A 22455-nucleotide genomic window follows, 5' to 3' on the forward strand; every position below is an offset into this window, starting at 1 on the left:
ATTTCCAGTATAATTCCTGGCATCTCTAGTTTTAAAATCTCAAGTCAAAGAGCTGATAAATAGCCTCCTGTAGAGAAATTGGACAAATGCTGTCAGTCACAATAGACCATGCTGGGATAGATGGGTCAGGGGTCTGACTCACTGCACAGCTAGTTTACATGTTCCATATCAACAGCAATGGGGCATTAAACGGCCGGAATCACTGGAGTGCTGTGTGGTTTCCGGGCTGTATGGCCGTGTTCTAGCAGCCACAGATGCAGGCGAAACGTCAGGAGAGAATGCTGCTAGAACACGGCCATACAGCCCGGAAACCACACAGCACTCCACTAAGAAATTGTAACTTCCCCAATGCAGTCTAGTATGCTCCTGGCTGGTCACACATCTCAAATGCTACCAGATGATATTAGTTCTTTTTATCCCTTGAACCTGAGTCTTGAGTTCAATGTGAAACTAATAAAGTAAGCAGAAACTTGCATGGTAAACAGCCTTTCATTCAAACTGGGCCGGTGCCAGCATAAAGCAGCAGCAACACATGCTTGTTCAGCACACCAAAGGTCAACAGCCCAGAGAGATGTTGCACCGCTGTGCTAATGCAGAGCAAACCACTATTTTGCAATTTCAGAAGCACATTTAAGCAGGAATCAAATATATTTTATCAATGGGAAAATAGCTAGCTTCCAAGCCAGCATGTGCAGCAGTACAGTCTTGTAAACTAGCTTCCTGTGTATTGTCAAAGGCTTTCATGGCCGGATTCAACTGGTTGTTGTGGGTTTTCCGGGTTGTGTGGTTGTGGTCTGGTAGATCTTATTCCTAACGTTTTGCCTGCATCTGTGGCTGGTATATGTGGCTGGCACAGTATGTCCAGACTTCTCTCTGTGATACACCTCTGAAGATGCCAGCCACAGATGCAGGCAAAATGTTAGGAACCAGATCCACCAGACCACGGCCACACAGCCCGGAAAACCCACCAGAACTGGCTTCCTGTGCATTGCATTGGAAATGATGGGAGGGATAATGTATCTGACATGCACAAAACACAAACCCAGAAAAATAAGTCCTAATGGGGAGGTGATGGCACACAGAAAAGATGTGGCAGAAAATGCCATCAAGTCACAGACAATATATGTTGAACCAGTAGGTTTTCAAGGCAAGAGATGTTCAGAGGTGAACATTCCTGCTGAGTGACCTTGGGCTAGTCACAGTTCTTCGGAACTCTCTCAGCCCCCACCCCCCACCTCACAAGGTGTCTGATGTGGAAAGGAGCTTGTAAGCCACCTTGAGTTTCCTTATAGGAGAGAAAGGTGGGGTATAAATCCAAACTCTTCTTCTTTGCCATTGCCTGCCTCTGGATAGCAACCCTGGCCTTCCCACCCAAGTTACTAACCAGGCCAACCTTACTTAAGTAGGCCAACCCTACTTAACTTCCAACTATATATATATATATATATGCAACCAATTTCTCCCGTCCTTTGGCAGCACTTCAGCTTACCCTTTGTGCTGCTTCTGTAAAGTGACCAGATTGTCACCTTTTTAAGCCGGGACCAAGATGGGTGAAAGAAGCCTCGAGCCTTGGGGCCTTGCACTGCCTTTGGCTCCCCAGTTCCTGCCCTGTGACAGGGCGGAAACCGGGAGTGCCCCAAAGGCAGTGGCAAGGCCCTGACTGCTTTGGTCAAGCAGAAGCCAGCCAGACAGCCTTGGGCGCTCCCTGTTTCCCCCCCCCCCTGTCACAGGGCAGGAAAAGGGGAGCGCCCCAGAAGGCAGTGCAGCAGCCTTCCAAAAATCGGGACAGTAAAAAAAAAGCGTGGAGACGCATGTGGGACAGACAAATTGGTTCGAGTATGGGACTGTCTTCCTGTGTAAAGCGTGAGACGATCTGGTCACCTTGTGCTTCTGGGTGTCTTCCCATTCCCTGGAAGCAGCATTTTGGCAGGCATCTGGGGACGGGGGTAGCATCTTGGGCTGCAGCAGGAGAGGGGACCCAGGAAACTTGCACCTCTGTGTACAGAATTTACACAAGACCCATCCCACTTTGTTGAGCCCGACAAATGCTTCGAACAGCTTAAGTCTCCTGAAGTGATGGGGGCAACTTCAAATGTCATAGAAAGCTGACGAAGCAGGTTAAAGACTCCATGAAATGAGAAGTCTATTGAGATTGACTGGTGACCTCGTTCTCCTGTATCTCAACTTGAGGCGCTATGTCTCTCTGGGTTTGAAACAGTTTGTTCTTATGGACAGAGAATGTTGGCGTATCATGTGATTAACGTGCTGTGTCTCTAGATGCTGGTGATTGCATATGCATTACTTGGTGGCACTGCTGACTATGGTGTGTATGTATTTTTGAATGTCATTTAACACCCAATTGCTTGTGGGTATTCTGGTTTGTTCCTGTCTGAGATTAAAATTTGCAATTATATATTCATTTCTGTTTGGGTTCAGTGGTATTCTTGTATATGGTTTGGTCATACACCACTTCAGACTACAGCTGGAATAGATATTGCTGGTTTGCTCATCCTACACAGATGAATGTACGTATCTGTTTACACACATACATAGACACAGAGGATCAGAAACATTAGAACATACAACATTCCACCGACAGTCTACAGTAACACAGCCTGTGATTTGTCGATCATGGAATTAAAGGACAGGTTTTCTCATATCTTTAAATGTAAAAGAATGAATGAAATAAAATGTACATATTGGAAGTGTTGCATACATAGTGTAAGGTGATGTGTGTGTGTGCTGCCCGACCTTGAAAAGGTTCCCGCTGGAAGTTTTTGGCTTAACGCCTGGGAAGGGGAATTTCGCTGTTTTGGTTATCTTTCACTTGCTTGCTAGTCTGTGTGAAACCCCGTGTGAAATCCTGCCTTATTTATACTTTTTTGGCGGGAGCCTGTCTGCTACCCCGTAAAAGCTGTTGATCGAGATCTGGGTTTCAGTTCTCGCATTGCTTGTTCCTGACTAAGAATGCAAGCTCAATAAAGAACTCATAACGGTTGCTTTTGCCTGGACTTTACCAGTTCGTTACACATAGAGGGTATTGTTGTTGTTGTTGTTGTTGTTGTTTGTAGGTAGTAGTATTGTGTAATATTGTGATATTTTTGCTGGGGGACAGAAGAAGTTTATATCTAGACAAGGTTCATAATTTTATAAGAAAACTTAGAAATAACAATAATGACTGTACGCCAGATAATATCTTTGGTTGATCAACTTATGCCCTTATAGCAGTTCGGTTGAAGGTTGTTGCCCTTCTCTAACAAAAGGATAAAGAACCAGCTACCATCTGTCTTGTTAAAAAAAATACCCATCCAGCTAGCTAATGAGGTGAGCAATTGCCATCAAGTCACAACCAATTTATGGCATCAGCAGCAAGGGGCTTTCAAGACAAGTGAGGAATAGGGGTGGTTTGTCATCGCCCTCCTCTGCAGAGTCTCTCTTGGTGGTTTCTCATCTAAGTACCCACCCAGATTAGCTTCTGAGATATGACACAATCAGTACCATGCCACGCTGTCCAGCTGCCTGTGTTAAGTGCTATCAAGTCAATTCCGTCTCATAGCAACCCTATGAAGTAATCACCTCCCAAATGTTGTTTTGTTAGCAGCCTTACTCAGGTCTTATACACCGAGAGCCTTGGTTTCCTTTCTAGAGTCAATCCAACTCATGTTGCGTCATCCTTTTTTACCGCTGCTTTCAACTTTTCCCAGCAATATTGTCTTTTCCAGTAACTCCTACCTCATCTCATAATGGGTCCAAAGTACGATAGCCTCAACCTAGTCATTTTAGCTTCTAGAGCTCGTTCAGGCTTGATTTGATCTAGAATCCACTTATTTGTCTTTTGGGTGGTCCATGGTATCCATGAAATTCTCCTCCAATGCTTCATTGCAAAGGAATCTATTTTCTTCCTGACCGCTTTCTTGAACTGTTTATATACGTACAAAATTTATATCCCACCTTTCTGCCCTCACGAAAACCACCAAGGCACCTAATGATTACTCATCAGAAATTTTTGAAATGCTGGGGATGAGTTCCTTGGCAGAAGGGCAGGGTAAAAATTAAGATAGATATAGGCAAACAGAGAAAGATATTTTCCGTTGTTAATATAACTTGTGTCCATGAACTACTGCCCTGATGAAACCAGTGTTGGAATCAGCGACTTCTGCATGCCTGGACACTGGGGGGTGCTGTGTATATCACTCTAACTGTGATGTTGCCTCTCTTGTTTGCCCTCCTTGTCTGGGCCAGGAGACCGCCCACTAACTTCCTTTCTTCCCCATGCTGGTTTCACTTCTGTTCTAGCCTTTGACCTGAGCGCAGGGTCAATGGCAGCCTGCTCAGTGGCGCGTTAGTTGTGCCCACTTGTCATAGGGAAAGTAATCTCTTTAGACTAGGATTTCTTTCTATCTACCTTTTTCCTGGAACAAAGCTGTGAACTGGAGATGCTTGAATAAATTTAAGTTTTACCTTTTACATTTATCTCTTGGGAAGTTTCTATAAACTGCACTCACACACACTACTGGGCAGATCCATGACACTAAACTAAATCTAACAACCAGAAGCCACACGTATGATACAATGAAGGCGCGATTCATCCAGCAATTCTGTCCCAAACCCTAACAATTTAACTCCACAGTGCATGACATCACAGAGCCTCCGCTTCATTGTCCTTCTGCTAATATTCTGGCCCTCACCTGCCGATTCAGGATTGAAGTTGACTGAACTACCGCACAGGCCTCTTTGGCACACAGGAACTTTAAAGCTATCTTTTAAGCAGCGTACTGAAGCCTGATACTTTGAAACCGAATCTCACAGCCATGAAATAAAAATAAGCCCTTGTCCTCCCCCTAAACAGCAGAAGCCCTGGAAGTGAACTGCACACAAAGAATGAACAAACAGTATAGAATATCCTCTCTTTTTCCTGCAAAGTGAAGATCTAGTGTTTCAAGACACATTCTGCTGACTGTCCTATCAGTACCATCAGTGTGAGATACCATGTAAATGATGTTTTCTCTCCCTGAGGTTTCCCTCTTTTTTTCTTTTAAACAATCGCTGTCTGAAAAAGAATGAGTACGTCTTATCAAATAGAATGTGAAAAAACAACATCTTTAAGGATGACAGAACAGAAGTCTAATGGATTAACGGGCAGCCACTTTTCAATTAGTCTGTACAGACATTAAGGTTCTTTTAATCTGTGGTGCTTTTCTAGTTGACCTAAACAGCCCTCAGAGATGTTAGAAGCACACTGTTGTGAAATATTCTGTAGCAGTACTGGATGGACACAGCAATTTTGCTGTGTGAGTTTACTCAGGAAAAAGTCCCACTCAGTGGTGGGATCCAAAAATTTTAGTAACAGGTTCCCATGGTGGTGGGATTCAAACTGTGGTGGGGCTGGGCAGGGCATGACGGGGGCGTGGCTGGGCATGACGGGGGCAGGCATTCCTGGGTGGGGCTGTGGCAAGGACGCAGCCGCTGCGCCGGTCCTTGGGTGGGAAATGAATGCACGCAGGTGCAGGCTGCCACGCACGCCGGTGCACCTCCTACTAGACTGCTTCAAGTTCTGTGCGCTATTGCTGAGAGGACAGCTGTAACTAAGGCAAAAATCACGTGGCAAAATCACCAATTAGTAACCCCCTCTTGGCACACACAAATAATTAGTAACCTACTCTTGGGAACCTATGAGAACCCGCTGGATCCCACCTCTGGTCCCACTGTTTACTCCAAGGTTTACCCAGGTTTGTCAGAGCTTGGGAGCTAAGTAGGATTGGCCAGATCAGCATTTGCATTCAAAGATTGAAGCTGCTGCGCAGAGAAAGATAATGACAAACCGCCTCTGCTTGTCTCTTGCTTGGAACACCCTGTGGATGGAATTGCCATGAGTCCATGGTGATTCAATGGCATGTTCTTTTTTTATGCAGGTATATGTGCGCGCATTGGATTAATCTGTGGCTGCAGGGGTCCCCAACTTTTTTGAGCCAACAGGCACCTTTGGAATTTTGCCACAGGGTGGTGAGTGCACCCCCAAAATGGTGGCCACAGAAGGCGGAACCAGCCACAAAATGTCAGGGAGCGAGGTTACGCCTAAATCTAATAGGAACTCGTTCTTCAGACAGGAGCTGAGTTGAACAGGATGCCTTTTAAAAGGACCATATTGTTTCAAAACTTTTTTTGCACACACACAGCTTACCCTCAGTCACGTGGTGAAAATCCTTGTGCTGTGGTGGCAGCTACTGCCGAGCCTGTGTTTTTAAAAATCAGCATAGCCAATCGGATCTCCAGTGGCCAATCAGAAGCCTTGCTGGGCAAAGCTCCTCCCATTTCCTAAAAACACTCAGCAATTGTCCCTAACAGTTCCAGAGGGCGCCATGGCACTCAAAGGCACCATGTTGGAAACCCCTGTATTATTATCTGATTTAATGGACTGTGGCTCATTTTGGAAACAATAAATTAAAATGGTTCAATAGATAAGGTCAGTCTACCCAAGAAATTGCCTTTTGCGGAGTCAGATCCTTCATCTGTCATGATCAATATTGTGAGTTCTGAATGGCAGTGGCTCTCCAGGGTCGAAGGCAGAGGTCTACCACATTACCTGCTATCCATAGAGAGAACTATTTCATTTCCCCCATTTTATAATCATGGAACCAAATCTGCTGCAAATACAATCAAACATTCTATGCTCGAACTCACGGGAATACTCTTCCAAGGTTCCAGGATTAACATCTGGTGCTTAGTGGCATGAACACTGTAATTACCCCATGAGTTGTTGTTGTTTTCAGAATTTCAGTATTTGGAATCAATATACACAGTACAACTTTGAAGACAAAATAGCAAATAGTTGTAGTGACTTGAGCAAAACAGGAGAAAGAAAAAGCTTGACCGAAATAGGTCAACAGAGCAACCACCTCATGATAGCTTCTCTAGCAACAGAGGTTATTTCTCATCAATGTTTCCTGGGATTTAGCTCTACTGTTTACAGGCATCAGTAGCAACAACAAAACCTTTGGCTTTCTCTTAGGCTAGGGGTGGCCAACCTATGGTGCTCCAGATGTTCATGGACTACAATTCCCATCAGCCCCACCAGCAAGGCACATCTGGTGCATCCATGAACATCTGGAGCCATCCTTGTTCATGAACATCTGGATCAACCCTGTCTTAGACCATATTCAGAGTACCATTCCAGACATGGTATCTTTCATTTTCAATATTTTTCTATCACATTTTGCAATTGACGTACAAAACAGACAATCCTCTAACAACCTCTAACATGTGCCATTAGTCCAGCACATATTAATTCATATTACACATTTCACAGATAATTGGGGGGAGGAGCAATGAACCACCTCATGCTCTTCCTCCCCATCTTCAGGCTCTTGACCTCACTATTTATTTATTTAGAAAATCCATACGCCACCTCTCCAGGCCTGCTCGTGGCAGCTCACAATTAAACCAATAAAATGTAAATACAAATAATATCAATAAGCACACATTCTTAAACAACTGATAGAAACATTGCCAGTAAAAACAATGAACCCAGCCAGAATTCAACTGGGCTCGCCCACCCCAAATTTCATGTGGAGTTCAGGTATGGGGCACAGTCATTCCTGGAGGTGTGGGCTGGCACCCCTTGAGGAGTAGTGCTCAGGGCATTACCCTTCCTTATCCCAACCTAGATACACCTCTGGGAATACCTTGAGATTTTGGAAGTGGAGCATGAGGAAGGTGGGGTTTGGGGAGGAGAGGGACTTCAATATGGCCTGATGCCATACAGTCCACTTTCCAAAGTAGCCATTTTCTCCAGGTGACCTGATCTCTGTTGCCTGGAGATCAGTTGTAATCCCAGGAGATCTCCAGCTGACATCTGGAGGTTAGCAATCCTAGCTAGGAGCCAACCATAGACAGCTAATGAAGATAGAACCTGTTAGTTAAAAGCATGGGTAAAGAGAAATTATTCAGCCTGGTGCCTCAAAGAGAGTAGGGGGGGGCACCAGGTGAGTCTCAAGGGAAGGGTAATACAAAGGCATGGCCCCACCATTGCTATAGTACAGGGGTGGCCAACCTATGGCACTCCAGATGTTCATGAACTGCAATTCCCATCAGCCCCTGCCAGCTGTAGTCCATGATTGTAGTCCGTGAACATCTGGAGTGCCATAGATTGGCCACCCCTGCTATAGTAGATATCAGCATTTTTTATCGTCTAGTCACAGCTGACATTTGGTGACCCTGTAGGATTTTCAAGGCAAGAGACGTCAGGGCGTGGGAGGGGGGGCGTGGCGGCTTGCCATTGCTTACCTCTGCGCCACAACTCTTGCATTCCTTGGAAGTCCCCCATCCAAACGCCTGCCAGGGTCGACCCTGCTTAGCTTCTGTGATCTGATGAGATCAGGTTATCCTGGACTGCCCAGGTCAAGGCAGGAGGCAGGTGCGCCTCAAGGGGGAGAGCATTAGAAAAGGCAAGGCGCTACCATTGCTATAGTAGAAAACAGCAAATGCACTTACCATATTTGTCCCCATCTTCTCCTTTGGCACTGATCCGTCTGCCTAGCACTTGGATATGTTTCCCACTTGTTCTACTGTACAGCTGATAGAGTCTAAGTTGCTTCCTGCTCACATCGTCTCGTGCTCGCGTTTGATTTTCCACATGTATCCGAAAGTCCACATTCTCTTCAGCGACAAACATCTGATTTAAGAAAAAGTATATGGAGGGAAACCATCCGTTAGCAATAATTTTTGTTTTCATGTATAGAGTAGAAAACAGTAATATGCTTATTCTGGCTTATCACTGCTGAAGCTCGTACACATCATATTGTGTATAGTATGTTATGACTAGAGCAAGGTGTAACTCTTTTCCGTCAGTACATCTCCAAGGTCGCTTCTCTAATATCCCACAAAATGAGCATTGCTGTCGATTCTGTCCTGATACAACTGATTCACTTTCTCATATTCTGCTTCACTGTTCAAAATATAACAACATCAGAACTGATTTGAGAACTGTACTACCAACAGGATTTATGCTTCTTTCTGATAAGGTAAAAATGGCTAAGCTTCTAAATAACTCTAATGCTGAAATCTCTGAAGCTGTTGCTACATTTTTACTCTGTGGACTGCAAGTTGCGTAATAATGATCTTTTTACTGTATTTGGAATTCATGACACACATCGGTTTTATGCCTAATAAAGGTTTTGGATTTGGATTTGGTATAGTATGTTAAAAATTAAATTCACACAAAATGTAAAAGAGAAATAGTCGGGCTGCCAAACTACTGCAAATATGTAATTAATAGTCTTATGCGACTCATTGTACAAGAGCATTTTCTTTTGAAAGTATCCATGCTGTATCACATAGAGCAATGACCAGGGGCGTACCGCCGAGGGGGACATATGGGGTCAAATGTCCCCAGGCTGTGGCCCTTCAATCACGTGGGGGCGGAAAATCACCCCACACCTCTCCTCCTTCCCCTGGGTCCACACACTGACTTCAAGACCTGGTGCAAAAAAGTTGTTTGGTCATGGGGGGGACCTTTGGCAGTGACCCACAACATTGTGCCCACAGATGTGTTTCCTTTCTTCCCCAAAGTATCTTTTTCCCCAGGATTGTTCTGAGGATAAAATGGAAGAGAGATGAAAGATGTAAGCGGCCTTGCGTGCCCTTGGAATGAATGAATGAATGAATGAATGAATGAATGAATGAATGAATGAATGAATGAATGAATGAATGAAAGAGCTTCCTCCCTGTTCATTGGATTAAAAAAAGCCGAATAAAGCCAAAGCCGAATTTTACCAATTTTTTCGGTATTGCTCAAGCTTAATTAGGATGTGCCTCAGAAGAAATGCAAAAAACTGGGAGGGAGGGCGGGAAGAGAAAAGGCATCTTGACCCTAACTTAACCAGAATTACTGTAAAGATCCAGCAAACTACAATACAAAAGAATCAGAAAATATATTTAATTAGTGTACACATTAGACAGAATAAAAACAGCTAGTTAAAAACACAGGTTCTGGAAACCAGATCCCAACATTTATTACACATAAATCTTACAAACAATGCAAACTACAATTGATGAATATACCAAATGACCATTAAAACCATACATGTTTTGGCCCTTGAGGCCTTCCTTAGCGGTCAATAAGATAACATCTTTTAAAAACATATTCAGCAATAAGTCCTAAGCCCTTCTTCTATACTAACTGGACAAACACCTAAAATCTTCTAAACATTTCAGATCTGGTATTGTCAGTCTCCCTGAATGTGCACACCACCAATTGTAAGAACAAGACAATGTATTGTCAAAGACTGTCACAGCTGAACTGGTCATTGTGGGCTTTCCGGGCCGTGTGGCCGTGGTCTGGTAGATCTTGTTCCTAACGTTTCGCCTGCATCTGTGGCTGGCATCTTCAGAGGTGTATCACAGAGAGAAGTGTGTTGCACAGTGTGGCCAGTGAGAAGGGAATGTTTAGTGGGGTATATATTGTTCATGTCTACCCCACAAAACAGCCTGGGAGGGAAGGAAGGGAGAAAGAACCTGTCCAGCCAGCTCTGAACAGCTTTGCCACACCGGGCAAGGTCGCTGGATCACTTCACCCATTCAGCACAGCGGCTGGCTGGGCTGTGAGCTTCCTTCCTCGTGCTACAGGGGTCTTGGGCTATCAGCTTGAGGTAGTTGCTGCCCTGCCCCACATAGGACTCAAGCAACCCCTTGCTGGGGTGATTCTGGCAGGGGTTCTGGCAGGTCATGGGCTCACTGGATCCAACACTCTATGCCCCCCCAAAAGTGCCCCCTTTTTAAATCTGTTAAATTTTTCCACATTGTGTTAATTGGTAAACAATCATCGTAACAGACATTTGGGGCATTTGGGTTTATCTCCTTATTCATTCTGAAGCAATTTGAAAAGCGCACCGAGATTGCTTTTCAGGCAACTTCCTCTCTACCCTAATATTGCCTACAGCGTTTTGCTGGCCTGAATAGTAAAAGCTGTTTTGAAAAGACTCTCCACTTCCCTCACATTTTCTCTTTAAAGGAAACTTATAGAGGACACAGAGGCCGGTATTAACTTCTGACAACTCTAAGCGATACTGTCAGCAGTTTATCTTAAGTGCTATTAGTTTTAAACTAAAATGAATACCACCAAAATCTATATTTGCCACTTTCCAGGACGGGGGCAGAGAGCCCCTTTTAGAACCAAATTATACACAGCTTACCATTATATGCAATTGTTCCCTTACGTTTTCTTTATTTTATTTTTTTACAAAATATAACTCTGGAAGCTGTAATATGCTGTGGAGGACTTCTAGAAGTTATTGTTTGTATGTAGAAGTCTCCTACATATTTTAATTTATTCATTATCTTTCTATATTTCTTTTCTTTCTCTTTTTCTATTCCTCTCCCCTTTCTTATCTTCTTTATAATAAGTTAAGAAATGTTCAAGAAACTAAAGGATGACCCTTCGGGGTTCCAATATACTATATGTATTATGTAGGAATGAGATATACAGTATTATAGCACTAGATTTGCTTGCCAATTTAATGTACGACAAGGGCATGCTTGTTCATACCCTATTACGTTCTTAGTGTGTTTATTTTTATTGTCTGTCTATGTCTCTTTTTGCATTTTAAACAATAAAGCATTTATTATCTAGAAGTTATTGTTTGCCTTACTTCCCATCCATACTGGTGTGGTAGTGCAGAAACAGAAGAAGAGGAGGAGAAGTATGGATAAACCTTTCTCTCCAATAAGAAGATTCAAGGCAGCTGGAACACAACCCTTCCTTTCCTAAACAACAGACACCTGGTGGGCTAAGAGAATTATGAGAGAACTGTGACTAGCCCAAGGTCACCCAGCAGGAATGTAGGAGTGGGGAAACAAATCTGGTTCACCAGATAAGAGTCCGCCACTCATGTGGAAGAGTGGGCAACCAAACCCAGTTCTTCAGATTAGAGTCCACCTGCTCTCAACCACTACACCACACTGACTCTAGGTACAAAAGACTGGTCTCTTCCGCACAGCCTAATTAAGACATCCTGGAGATGATAAAAAAGGCATCCCGGGAAGGCACTCTGCACAGCTTTCTTCCCAAGACGTCCTCAAGATGCCTTATTTTAGCTCAAGGCATGTTTTTTTGGTCAGTGCTCTCCCCCCTAAGTTGCCTGCAGGACGTATCTCGCCTAGAATGCTGAGCTCAGAAGGCATGTTATTTTTCTCATCTAACCGTTTTGTTCTCTGGTCAGTTTCGCCCTCAGCTTGTGCCCGTCATTTTGGGTGCAGCTAAAGGGATTTTCCCTGCCGCCATTTGCTGAAGGTTGTCCCAGGATGTTTGCTCTGCAGGCTCCAATCCTAGGTGCCTTTTCAGCCACCAAAGTACAGAATTGTACTCAGCTGGTCCTGTCAATTCCAGCAATATTTAGTTCTATTTTAAAAAAAATTGATGAGCTATCTCCGTAGCTATGCAGACACAAATATGAGAATCTTACCCTACTCAGAAGATCATGTACCTCCCATTGAGAACCACTGGGTTGACCTGCCCTCTGCGGACTGACAGTTGTTCAAATATCTGTCAGTCTGTAGGGCAGATCAACCCAAAGCTTCTCAGTAGGAAGTACACAGATCTTCTGAGTGGTTAAGATTCATGTATTTGTGTCTGCATAGCTACAGAAATAGGTCATCAAAAATCATTTTTTAAAAAATAGGGGAAATTATATATTGCCGGAACTGGCAGGACCAGCTGAGCAGAACGATGTGCTTTTTTGGCTGAAAAGGTACCCAGGATTGGAGCCTACAGAGCAAAGGTTGTGGGGCAACCTTCAGCAAATGGCAGTGAGGAGAATCACTTCAGCTGCACACAAAATGTCCAGAGCAAGCTGTGGGTGAAACTGACCAGAGAGCAACATAGATGGTCAGGAAACAGCTTCTTTTCCCCTTTGACGCCTTTGCAGTCTGGAAAGCACACCTCTTTTTAAACTGCCTCTTTTTAAGATGTCCCCTGATGTCTTATTTTAGGTATGTGGAGTGAAAAGAGGCATCCTTTTTTTGCTGTGTGGAACGGACTAATGTATCATTTGACCTTTATTCCATGACAGTAGACATTCCTGTAGTAACATGTAGTCACAATCTCTCCCTAAAGATAACAAAAATATTGTGATTTATCTGTGGCATCCATCATACTCCTGTTATAGAACCACTGTACAGTTCCTATGAAGAATACAGAACAAATGGAAACATGTGCATTTTAAAACACAGGATAAATCCTTTCCACTCTTGAAGAAAAGCTCTTTTTCTTTTCTCATGCTCCAAACCAGGGAAAATGCACAGTTGAAGAGAATGCAAGATTGTATTCTCCAGTTGATATTTTAAAAATGCATATTACCCAACACTTGAGACATCAAGGTTTTCAGAAATGTGTGACTATGGAGTGACTTTTTGGAATTAGCAAATAGCTTCAGCTAATCTATATATATAAAAAGCTAACAGTGACTATGTTAGTCATGCCCAAATGCCGAAACGGCTGGACGGATCACCCCCAAATTTTCATATGAGGTTCCTCCCTGTTGCGGGCAGGTAATTGGACCTTCAAATCACTGAAAGTCCATACCTGAGTCAGGTAAAACGACTTTTTCCTGGCGCACCAGGCCATGAAGCTGGCTATGTTTAACTGTCACCCTTAGAATGTTCGTGCAGCCTGTCTGTCTGTGGCCTGAGGGATTGGTATGAGGGCTTAAAATGTTCGCTCAGATGGGCAGAGATGAGCATTGAAAACAGTAAATAGGTAATACTGTAAGGTAATACGAGTGGAAGTGAAACACATACACACTTTGCCATGTGAGACGTCAGGTGGGATCCCCCCCTCACACGCAGGTAACTTTCACTCTCTGTGCCTCACCCACTGCTACCACACAACACATATACTCTCATACACATCCAGCTCATCCTCACACACCTCACTCTGCCCTCCCTCACATCCAACCACCACTTACCCACTTCCTCACCCATATTAGCCACAGCTCTCTTTTACTAAAAAGCAGAGGCTGGAGTTTGCCTTTTTCTTCTAAGAAAATCTGTGGGGTGGGGAGCAACTGACCAACTACTAGAACTGGCTCCACTTCACTTTTGCACACTGTGCCCTTCTGAGACCCAGGGAGCTGGCCTCGATCCGAGCGCCTCACCACCCTGCCTCTGCTGCCTGACTGGGATAGCCTCCTTGCCCCAGTTCTGCCTTACCCAAGCCAGGATTGTGTGTGTCAACCAGCCTCATGGACAGCAGGATTCGCACTCTGGACAGTTCCGTTGTGGAATGGAAAGGGTTACCTTATACTAAAAAACCAAGACACCAGCATATAACAATGTGAATTGAAAAGGGAACGAGGGATTCCATTTGACCACCCCAAAAGGCTATGCTGCGGATCACTGGACCTGCATGGACATCTGTGTGGGTTGCAGACTGTGATGAGATGGACAATTGCCACAGCAACGCGTGGCCGGGCCCCGCTAGTTTAAAATATGTATACTATGTTTAAAAGCCAACTGAGATTTTGCATCTAAGGTCAAACTGTTGCAAAGTAGACCTGATCCAATTACAGGGGAGCTCAACCATCAAAACTCCTAATGATTGTACTACAGGCAGAAAGAATCACAAAATCTTATTTTAACCCCCCACCAGTGGCGTAGCACCAACGGGAAGGTGGGGCACGACACCCCAGGCACGTGCGTGGGCGGGGCATGGCGGGGCAGGCGGGGGTGTGATGCGCACGTGTGCTCCAAGCGCAGTTCCCCCTTGCTCCGCCCCTGCCTCCCACAACAAATTTACAGACTTTTTACGTATGTATATTCACTGTAATTTTCACTTTAGGTAAAACCACAAGGGTGATATTGGTCCAATGCCATATTAATTGGCTTGGCCTCATTTATTTCTCACTGTGGAGGTAAAGATATGGATCTTTATATCTCCTTTTCTTCTGTGAGAAAAACAGCTAAGAAGGAAGGCTGAGCAGAAAAATGGTTGGCAAAGAAAAGGTTAAGCAGCCTCTCCCCCCCCCCCCAATCCAGCTTTCTAGATATGATTCCTCCCCCTTTTTTTACACAATTGTGGGGGGGGGGGATCAGGCAAGTACGTGTAATGTGCAGCTTGTTTCTCTTAAAACCTCTGCCCCATAGCACAACCACAAACAAAAGCCATAAAGTTCTTCAAAAGCAGTGATCCATAAGCAAACAATTTGACGCTCATCAGCACAACAAATGTTAAGAGCCGCTGAACCAGGGAAAGCGCCTGCAACGATTATTTCTCAGCCTCCCCACACTGCCCCTGCCTTTCTCAGTGCTAGCATAAATTTCAAATCCCAGCCGAGTTTACAGCTGTGGGGATGTGGAATGCTGTAGTATAGTGGACCCTTTCCAGATCTCGGGGAAGCAAGGTCAGTACTTGGATGGGAGACCACCAAGGAAGACTGCAGTGCAGACGGAAGCAGTGGCAAACCACCCCTGCTTGATCACTTGCCTTAAGAACCTTATAAGGTCACCACCCATAAATTGGCTGTGTCCTCACACAACTGACAATTGCACTGTCTCCAACAGAGGTTTGACTGTTCCTGGAAGAGAGGAATGTTTGCAGCAGGATTACCAGGTTCCCCGCTCCTAGCCACTGATGGGGAGGGGGGTACTCCAGACTGGGAAACTCCTGGAGATATGGGGGTGGACCCTGGAGAGGACAGGGACATCAGTGAGGCACAATGCGATAGAGTCCACCTCCCAAAGTTTCCATTGTTCCTCCCTTCCACCTTCTAAAGTTCCTCCCTTGCATGCCACCCATCCCTCCCCTCCCTCCCCTTCCCTTGCATGTTACCCCTCCCCCTTCCTTCGCTGGGGTGGGTGGACTGTGTCCAGATTCCGGGGTTAGGGTTAGGGTTAGGGTTAGGGTGCCACCCCTCACTCCCTCCCCTTTCTCCCTCCCCTTACCTTCCCTTGCATGCCACATCTCTCTGGCCATTTATGCACTTCTGGTCTGCCATGCAGTGAGTGTACGTTCCCTTTGGGTCAAATTCACAGTTGGGCACACATCCACCACCACCATCCCCCCACCAAGCTCATTGCATCACAGATCAGCTAATCCCTGATTGAAAACCTCTGAAACCGTGACTTTTCCACTCCCTATACAGGGGAAGCGAAGAGAATCGGCATGCATTTTGCTTTCTTCAGGTTTTTTCACTCCTCCCTGCCTTCTCTTGCCAACACTGACTTTTCTCACACAGAACATTTAAAACGTTTTGAAAAGAACCATTTTTGGGGGAAGGTTGTCCACATAGTGCGGAAAACTGAATTGTTTTAGGTGAAAACGGTTCTTTCCTTTTTAAAAAATGCCATTCTATCTTTGAAGCTGCATCAACTTGAAATCTGCACATATTGCCAATTCTTACATCAAGTCTACGTAGCATTGCATCTACCTCACACACACACACTAAAAAGAAAAAACAATACATTTGCGTAACTGACTGGCAGTGCTGAGTTTATTAGTGCACTGACAGAAACGTTTTATTTGTGCTGTGCAGAAAAAACCATGATCAGATACTCAAGAGTTCTTTTTGAAGGTATGCATCTGCACACCAAAGTTGGAAAATAGGTTCACTGCACTGCTTACACAAAAGGATGATCATGAGTATGAAGAAAACTGTGGGTAGCATGATTTCCCTTTATCTGTGGTTTGAGCACCAAAACTGTAACAATTGTAACAAAAGCTAAGTTAAGTGCATATGCTCACCAGTCGGCTAAAGGCCCACATCAGTAACAAGGAATACGATCAGCATTCAGCTCTCTCTGACTCTAAAATCTCCATACAGAATTCCAATCGCGGAGCTACAAGGGGATGGGGGGTGCACCATGCACCAGGCGCACGCCTGGGGGGCGCAAAAATCCCCTTACCCCACGGCAACCCCCCCCCCAGTGCCCCCCCCTTCCCACACTAAACTTAGTTCCTTTCCTTTCCCAAAACATTTGCGTAACTTAGGAGCAGCAGTGGCGTAGTGGCTAAGAGCAGGTGCACTCTGATCTGGAGGAACCGGGTTTGATTCCCAGCTCTGCCACTTGAGTTGTGGAGGCTTATCTGGGGAATTCAGATTAGCTTGTGCACTCCCACACACGCCAGCTGGGTGACCTTGGGCTAGTCACAGCTTCTCGGAGCTCTCTCAGCCCCACCTACCTCACAGGGTGTTTGTTGTGAGGGGGGAAGGGCAAGGAGATTGTAAGCCCCTTTGAGTCTCCTACAGGAGAGAAAGGGGGGATATAAATCCAAACTCTTCTTCTTCTTCTAACTGACCGGCAGTGCTGAGTTTATTAGTGCACTGACAGAAATGGCAGGCAGCCATGATGCTAGATAAGGAAACATCCCTAGGACACTTCAGCAGATGGTGGACAACACGGAGAATCACTGAAATGGCAGAAAACTGCAGGCACCAGCAGGCAGCAGAAAAATAAAAGTGAGAGCTTCAAAATCAGGTGGAAGAAATAAAACATTTCCTGAACTCCACACAGGCAGAAAATGTTTTGAGACCATTTGGGGGAAGAAAAATCGCTAGTTTAGCATTTCAAAATAAAACGTTTTGAGGATGGAAGAAAGGGTTTTCAAAACGTTTTGGGGGGAAAGCTGTGCAGAATTCCTCCCCAAAACGCTTCTTGTTTCCATCCTCGAGATGTTTTATTTGTGTTGGGCAGAAAGGGCCACTTTCATAATGGTCAAAACTTGAATGATCTAGTGATTTATCGCTCAACCACAGACAGCAACGGCAACAACAAATGGGCGGCAAGATGGAGATTGCAAGGAGAGAACAAGGGAAGCGGTGGGCAGGCAAAATGTCACTTACATGGAGAGCCAGCGCGGGGGCAGCTGCAGTCTTTGTGCCATGTTTGTAGGTCTTTCAAAACACTTGGTTAGCCACTGTTGAAAATGGAACGCTGAACTAGATGGGTACCAAGGTCATTGTTTGCCTAGGGCAGCCATTCTCAACCAGGGTTCCCTGGTACCCTGGGGTGCCATGAGCATGTCCCAGGGGTACCGCGGCAACACTACCACCACCACCCCCTCATTTTTGTGGTGTCTCCCACCGGCACCAGCAAGGACATGGAGCTGGCCCATGGGGCAGGGCCTGCCACAAGGTCAGCAGCCACCTGTGGCAAGCAGGGGCAATACAAGGGGAAGGTGGAGGGTGGCGGCAGGGGTACCGTGAGATATGAAGAGTGAGGTCAAGGGTACCCTGACTTCGAAAAGGATGGGAAACACTGGCCTAGGGCATAGGTGTCAAACATGCGGCCCTCCAGATGTTATGGACTACAGTTCCCATCATCCCCTGCCAGCATCTTGCTTGGTTCAGGACACTTCACAACTGGGGAATCTGGTTAGAACAGAAAATTGTAGGAAACCCCACTGCAGAAGAGAATACTGCAAGCATATTGGGCCTGATATACTGTAAATACTGTAAATGTACTGAAAATTTAGGCTGTTCCAAACAGCCTAAATAAGTCTACCTAGGAATGCTAAAAAGGCATCTTGGGAAGGCACAATTGTCTCTTTTTAAGACATCCCACAAACTTCATTTTTATGCTGTGTGGAACGGACCCATCTTAACCTTTCAGCCATTAAACCAGCCTTTGCAACTCCCTTTGTGATTTTCCAAACACGTAAAGTTGCCTCAATAAAGTCGACAACAAATATCCGAGACGAGTTCTTTCCCAGTTGTTAAAAGAAAGCTAATCACTGTTTTGTTTCCTTGGTTTTGGCAACAGTCCACTTTGCCAATTAGAAAAGTGGCAAGACCACCACCAGAGTAATATTTTTTTAGGCATGTGTTGAAATGTAACACACTATTATTTGCTGTTTCCTCTCCCTGTCTTTACAGCAAAATCTGTCATCTGCCAAGTTGTTAGATTCTGGCCATAGCTTGATTGGGACAGATGTGTCCTCCTTTAAAAAGAATGTTTTCTTTTCTTTGTGAGCGTTGTTACAACACAAACTCACACAAAGCCCACTGAAATCATACCATTTCCCATTCGTATATCATGTTACAGCACCACAACATCAGAGGAAGAAAATAAAGTGGTTAGACTGATAAATGAGAGGTTGGAAGCCAGAATTCTAACCGCCATGAAGCCATGAAACTCAGCAGACAAACTTGGGCGACCCACTTTATCTCAGCCTAGCCAGACCGGCAAGTGAACTAAGGTGGAGGGGGCAACTCCCAAGGGAACTTCCTTGAGCTCTTTACAGCAGTTCCTAACCTTCTTGGTTTGGTGACTCACAAGTCCAAATTTACTTGATAAGGAGACTCTTCCAGGGCTGGCTCAAGGTTTTTTTGTGCCCTAGGCCACAGGTGTCAAACTTGCGGCCCTCCAGATATTATGGACTACAGTTCCCATCATCCCCTGCCAGCATGATGGGAACTGTAGTCCATAACATCTGGAGGGCCGCAAGTTTGACACCTATGTCCTAGGCAAACAATGACCTTGGTACCCATCTAGTTCAGCGTTCCATTTTCAACAGTGGCTAACCAGGTGTTTTGAAAGACCTACAAACATTGCACAAAGACTGCAGCTGCCCCCCACGCTGGCTCTCCGTGTAAGTGACATTTTGACGCACACAGTCTGTGCATATGGAGGTTATATTCAAGCTCCTTTCCCTTCCTCTCCCCACAACGGACACCTTGTGAGGTAGGCGGGACTGAGAGAGTTGTGAAGAACTGTGACCGACCCAAGGTCACCCAGCAGAATTGTAGGAGTGTGGAAACACATCTGGTTCACCAGATAAGCCTCTGCCACTCAGGTGGAGGAGTGGGGAATCAAACCTGGTTCTCCAGCTTAGAATCCACCTGCTCTTAACCACTACACCACGCTGGCTCTCCCTCTCCACCTTCTTCTCCATCACTCCCTCTAACCCCCCCTTAACATTCCAAGAAACTCACCCTATTGACCAACAGGACACATTTTAATTGATCAACAAGTATATGCAGCGAACAAAAAAAAACACCAATATATGATATGGAAGATATGGCTTCCAGGATCAGATCTTGGTTTTGAAAATATGAAAGAGAAAATGTATCATGGAAAATGTATCATGCGCACCGGGCGCAATTTGGCCCAGCTACGCCTCTGCAGAATTCCCTAACAATTCAGTCCAAAATGAATAAAGGGGATAAAGACGCGATTTATATACATATGTGGCTAGAATGTAAGGAAGTAAAACAATTGTGGAACCAGGTAATACTGTATAAAGAGAAATTAGTGAAAGTTAAGATAGCGGTAAATAAAGAATTATTGTTGATGGGTATATTGGAAAATAGTAGAATAGAACAAAAGAGAAGATTACTGTATAAAATAATGGTAAATGCTGCTCATGCAGTTATTGCGCTGGGATGGAAAGATAAGAAGATATGGACAATACAAAAGTGGTTAGAATATGTATGGGAATAAGTACAGTTAGAAATTTTTGAAATAATGTCTCAAAAGCAATTATGGAAAGAGAAAGAGACAAATCAAGAATGAGTAGAGATATGGACTGAATTTACAGATTGGATGATAGAAATTGGAGTCAAAGAAGAAAGATGGGAGAAGAGACTACAAAGGAAGAACTTGCTGCTGCTTACTTAAGAAACGAAGAAAGAAAATCCCTAGGGGAGGGAGGGGAAAAAAGGGAGGGAAAGGTATAATTTTGGATAAAATGTAAACTATGCAATATATTTGTAAGAATCTGGTCCAAATATACCAATACTTAAAAAAAAAAAAGAATTATCTAACAATGACAACGAGGACACCAGGTCAGCTAAAAAGAATTTTACCATCTACATGGCAAACTATACAACTAGGAGGAATCTCTAATGAGTCTACTGTGGTAATGTCACCCCTTAATTGAATATTCCAAACACCAATAGGTAGTGTCATTTGGCTTTTACGTTTCTTATCACTGTTGATGGTTTTTCAATCTCTTTGGAGCCAATCTGGAAACTAATTTTGAGTTGTTCTGCTATATAATTGATTGAAGTGCTTTTGGGTAAGTGAAATTCAATGATGTTCCCTTGAAAGTCTTTGTTAATGCAGTCTAAGTAAAAAGCACTTAGGGGATGAAGCTGAAATTGAACAGGAAGAAGGGGATTGACTATTGGGTCAAACCACCCTCCAGCTGCCAGACTTTGGAAACATGAGAGGGGACAGAAACGGAAGGGCACTCCGGAGAACGGAGGAGGTGATAGATCCCCAGCAAGAACTCCGCCACATTCAGAATAGGGAAGCAATCCCAATATTTGCTTTGTTTCATCATATTGGACCAAGAACAGACTTAAAAACAGCAGCAACTTAAGCAATACAAGGAATTAATTCAGTCTTCCGCACTTAAGTTTATTCATTCAGTAATCTATTCTGGATAGTAAAAAGAACAGTACTGATATTCCCAGAGGTTAGCAACAACATATTTCATCCTTCTTTCTCTTTGTAATCTGGTTTTATATGTGTATGAGTGTGTGTGTTTCCAAAACTATGTGAAGCCAGCTGAGGCACTCTTGTGGTGTAGTGGTTCAAAACAGTGGACTCTGATCTGGAGAACCGGGTTTGATTCCCCACTCCTTCCCATGAGCGACAGACTCTTGTCTGGTGAACTGGATTTGTTCCCCATTCCTACACATTAAGTTTGCTGGGTGACCTTGGGCTACTCACAGTTCTCAAGGAACCCCCTCAACCCCACCTACCTCACGAGGTGTCTGTTGTGAGGAGAGAAAGGGAAGGAGTTTGTAAGCTGTCTTCAGTCTCCTTACAGGAGAAAAGGGGGGATATAAATCCAAACTCTTCTTCTCCTCCTCTTCACAGTGAATCCTTGAACATATCTGAACGATCTAGCACCATACATTGGCTTAGTTATTGAAATACACTCACAGCATTGTGGTGTTGCCAGATAAACATCATCACGGACTCTCGTCTAGAAAGCTTAAATTAGCAGTGTAAAACTGGCTGATTCGAGAAAAGGGCTCAAACTCCAGTAGTCCTGATGCTGTTCATATCCTGCAATTTTGTTTTAATTTAAAACTCCATTCTGAGGCAATTTGACCCAACCATACTGAAGGTTTTGATGATCATAAATGACAAAATGAGGACCTGGGATCCAAGAACACACCACAGGAATGGAAGGCACCTTCATCCATGCAGTGGTAGAAGGTGAGGATCCTTCATTTCCCTGTCCTATTTGAGAGCCAGCATAATATAGTGGCCACGGCGTTGGACTAGGATCTGGTTCAAATCCCGACTCTGCCATGGAAACTTGCTGGGTGACCTTGAGCCAGCCACACACACTCAGCCTTGACACTGGCAAGTATTTGGAAGAGAGATCTCCAAGGAATGCCAAGGGTGTGACATAGAGGCAAGTGATAGCAAACCACCTCTGAACATCTATTGCTCTGAAAACCCTACGGGGTCACCATAAGTCAGTTGTGACGATGGCAAAGACAAAAA

General features: G+C 44.6%; 1 protein-coding gene and 1 long non-coding RNA gene across 3 annotated transcripts in view; one reads left to right on the plus strand and one right to left on the minus strand.

Moving 5' to 3' along the window:
- FGF18 (fibroblast growth factor 18) overlaps positions 1-22455 on the minus strand; it is a 154890-nt gene that overhangs the window by 72909 nt on the left and 59526 nt on the right. For both annotated transcript variants that reach the window (XM_048500062.1, XM_048500054.1), the window contains one exon: positions 8491-8671. In XM_048500062.1, the coding sequence (XP_048356019.1) occupies positions 8491-8671 (181 nt within the window). The remainder of the gene's footprint in view (positions 1-8490; positions 8672-22455) is intronic.
- On the plus strand, positions 1818-20611 carry LOC125434569. The gene is made up of 3 exons (XR_007244800.1): positions 1818-1830; positions 17932-17935; positions 20507-20611. It is a non-coding gene; the product is annotated as an uncharacterized LOC125434569 (long non-coding RNA).

This window comes from Sphaerodactylus townsendi, linkage group LG01 (genome assembly GCF_021028975.2).
Source record: "Sphaerodactylus townsendi isolate TG3544 linkage group LG01, MPM_Stown_v2.3, whole genome shotgun sequence".
Taxonomy (NCBI): Eukaryota; Metazoa; Chordata; class Lepidosauria; order Squamata; family Sphaerodactylidae; genus Sphaerodactylus; species Sphaerodactylus townsendi.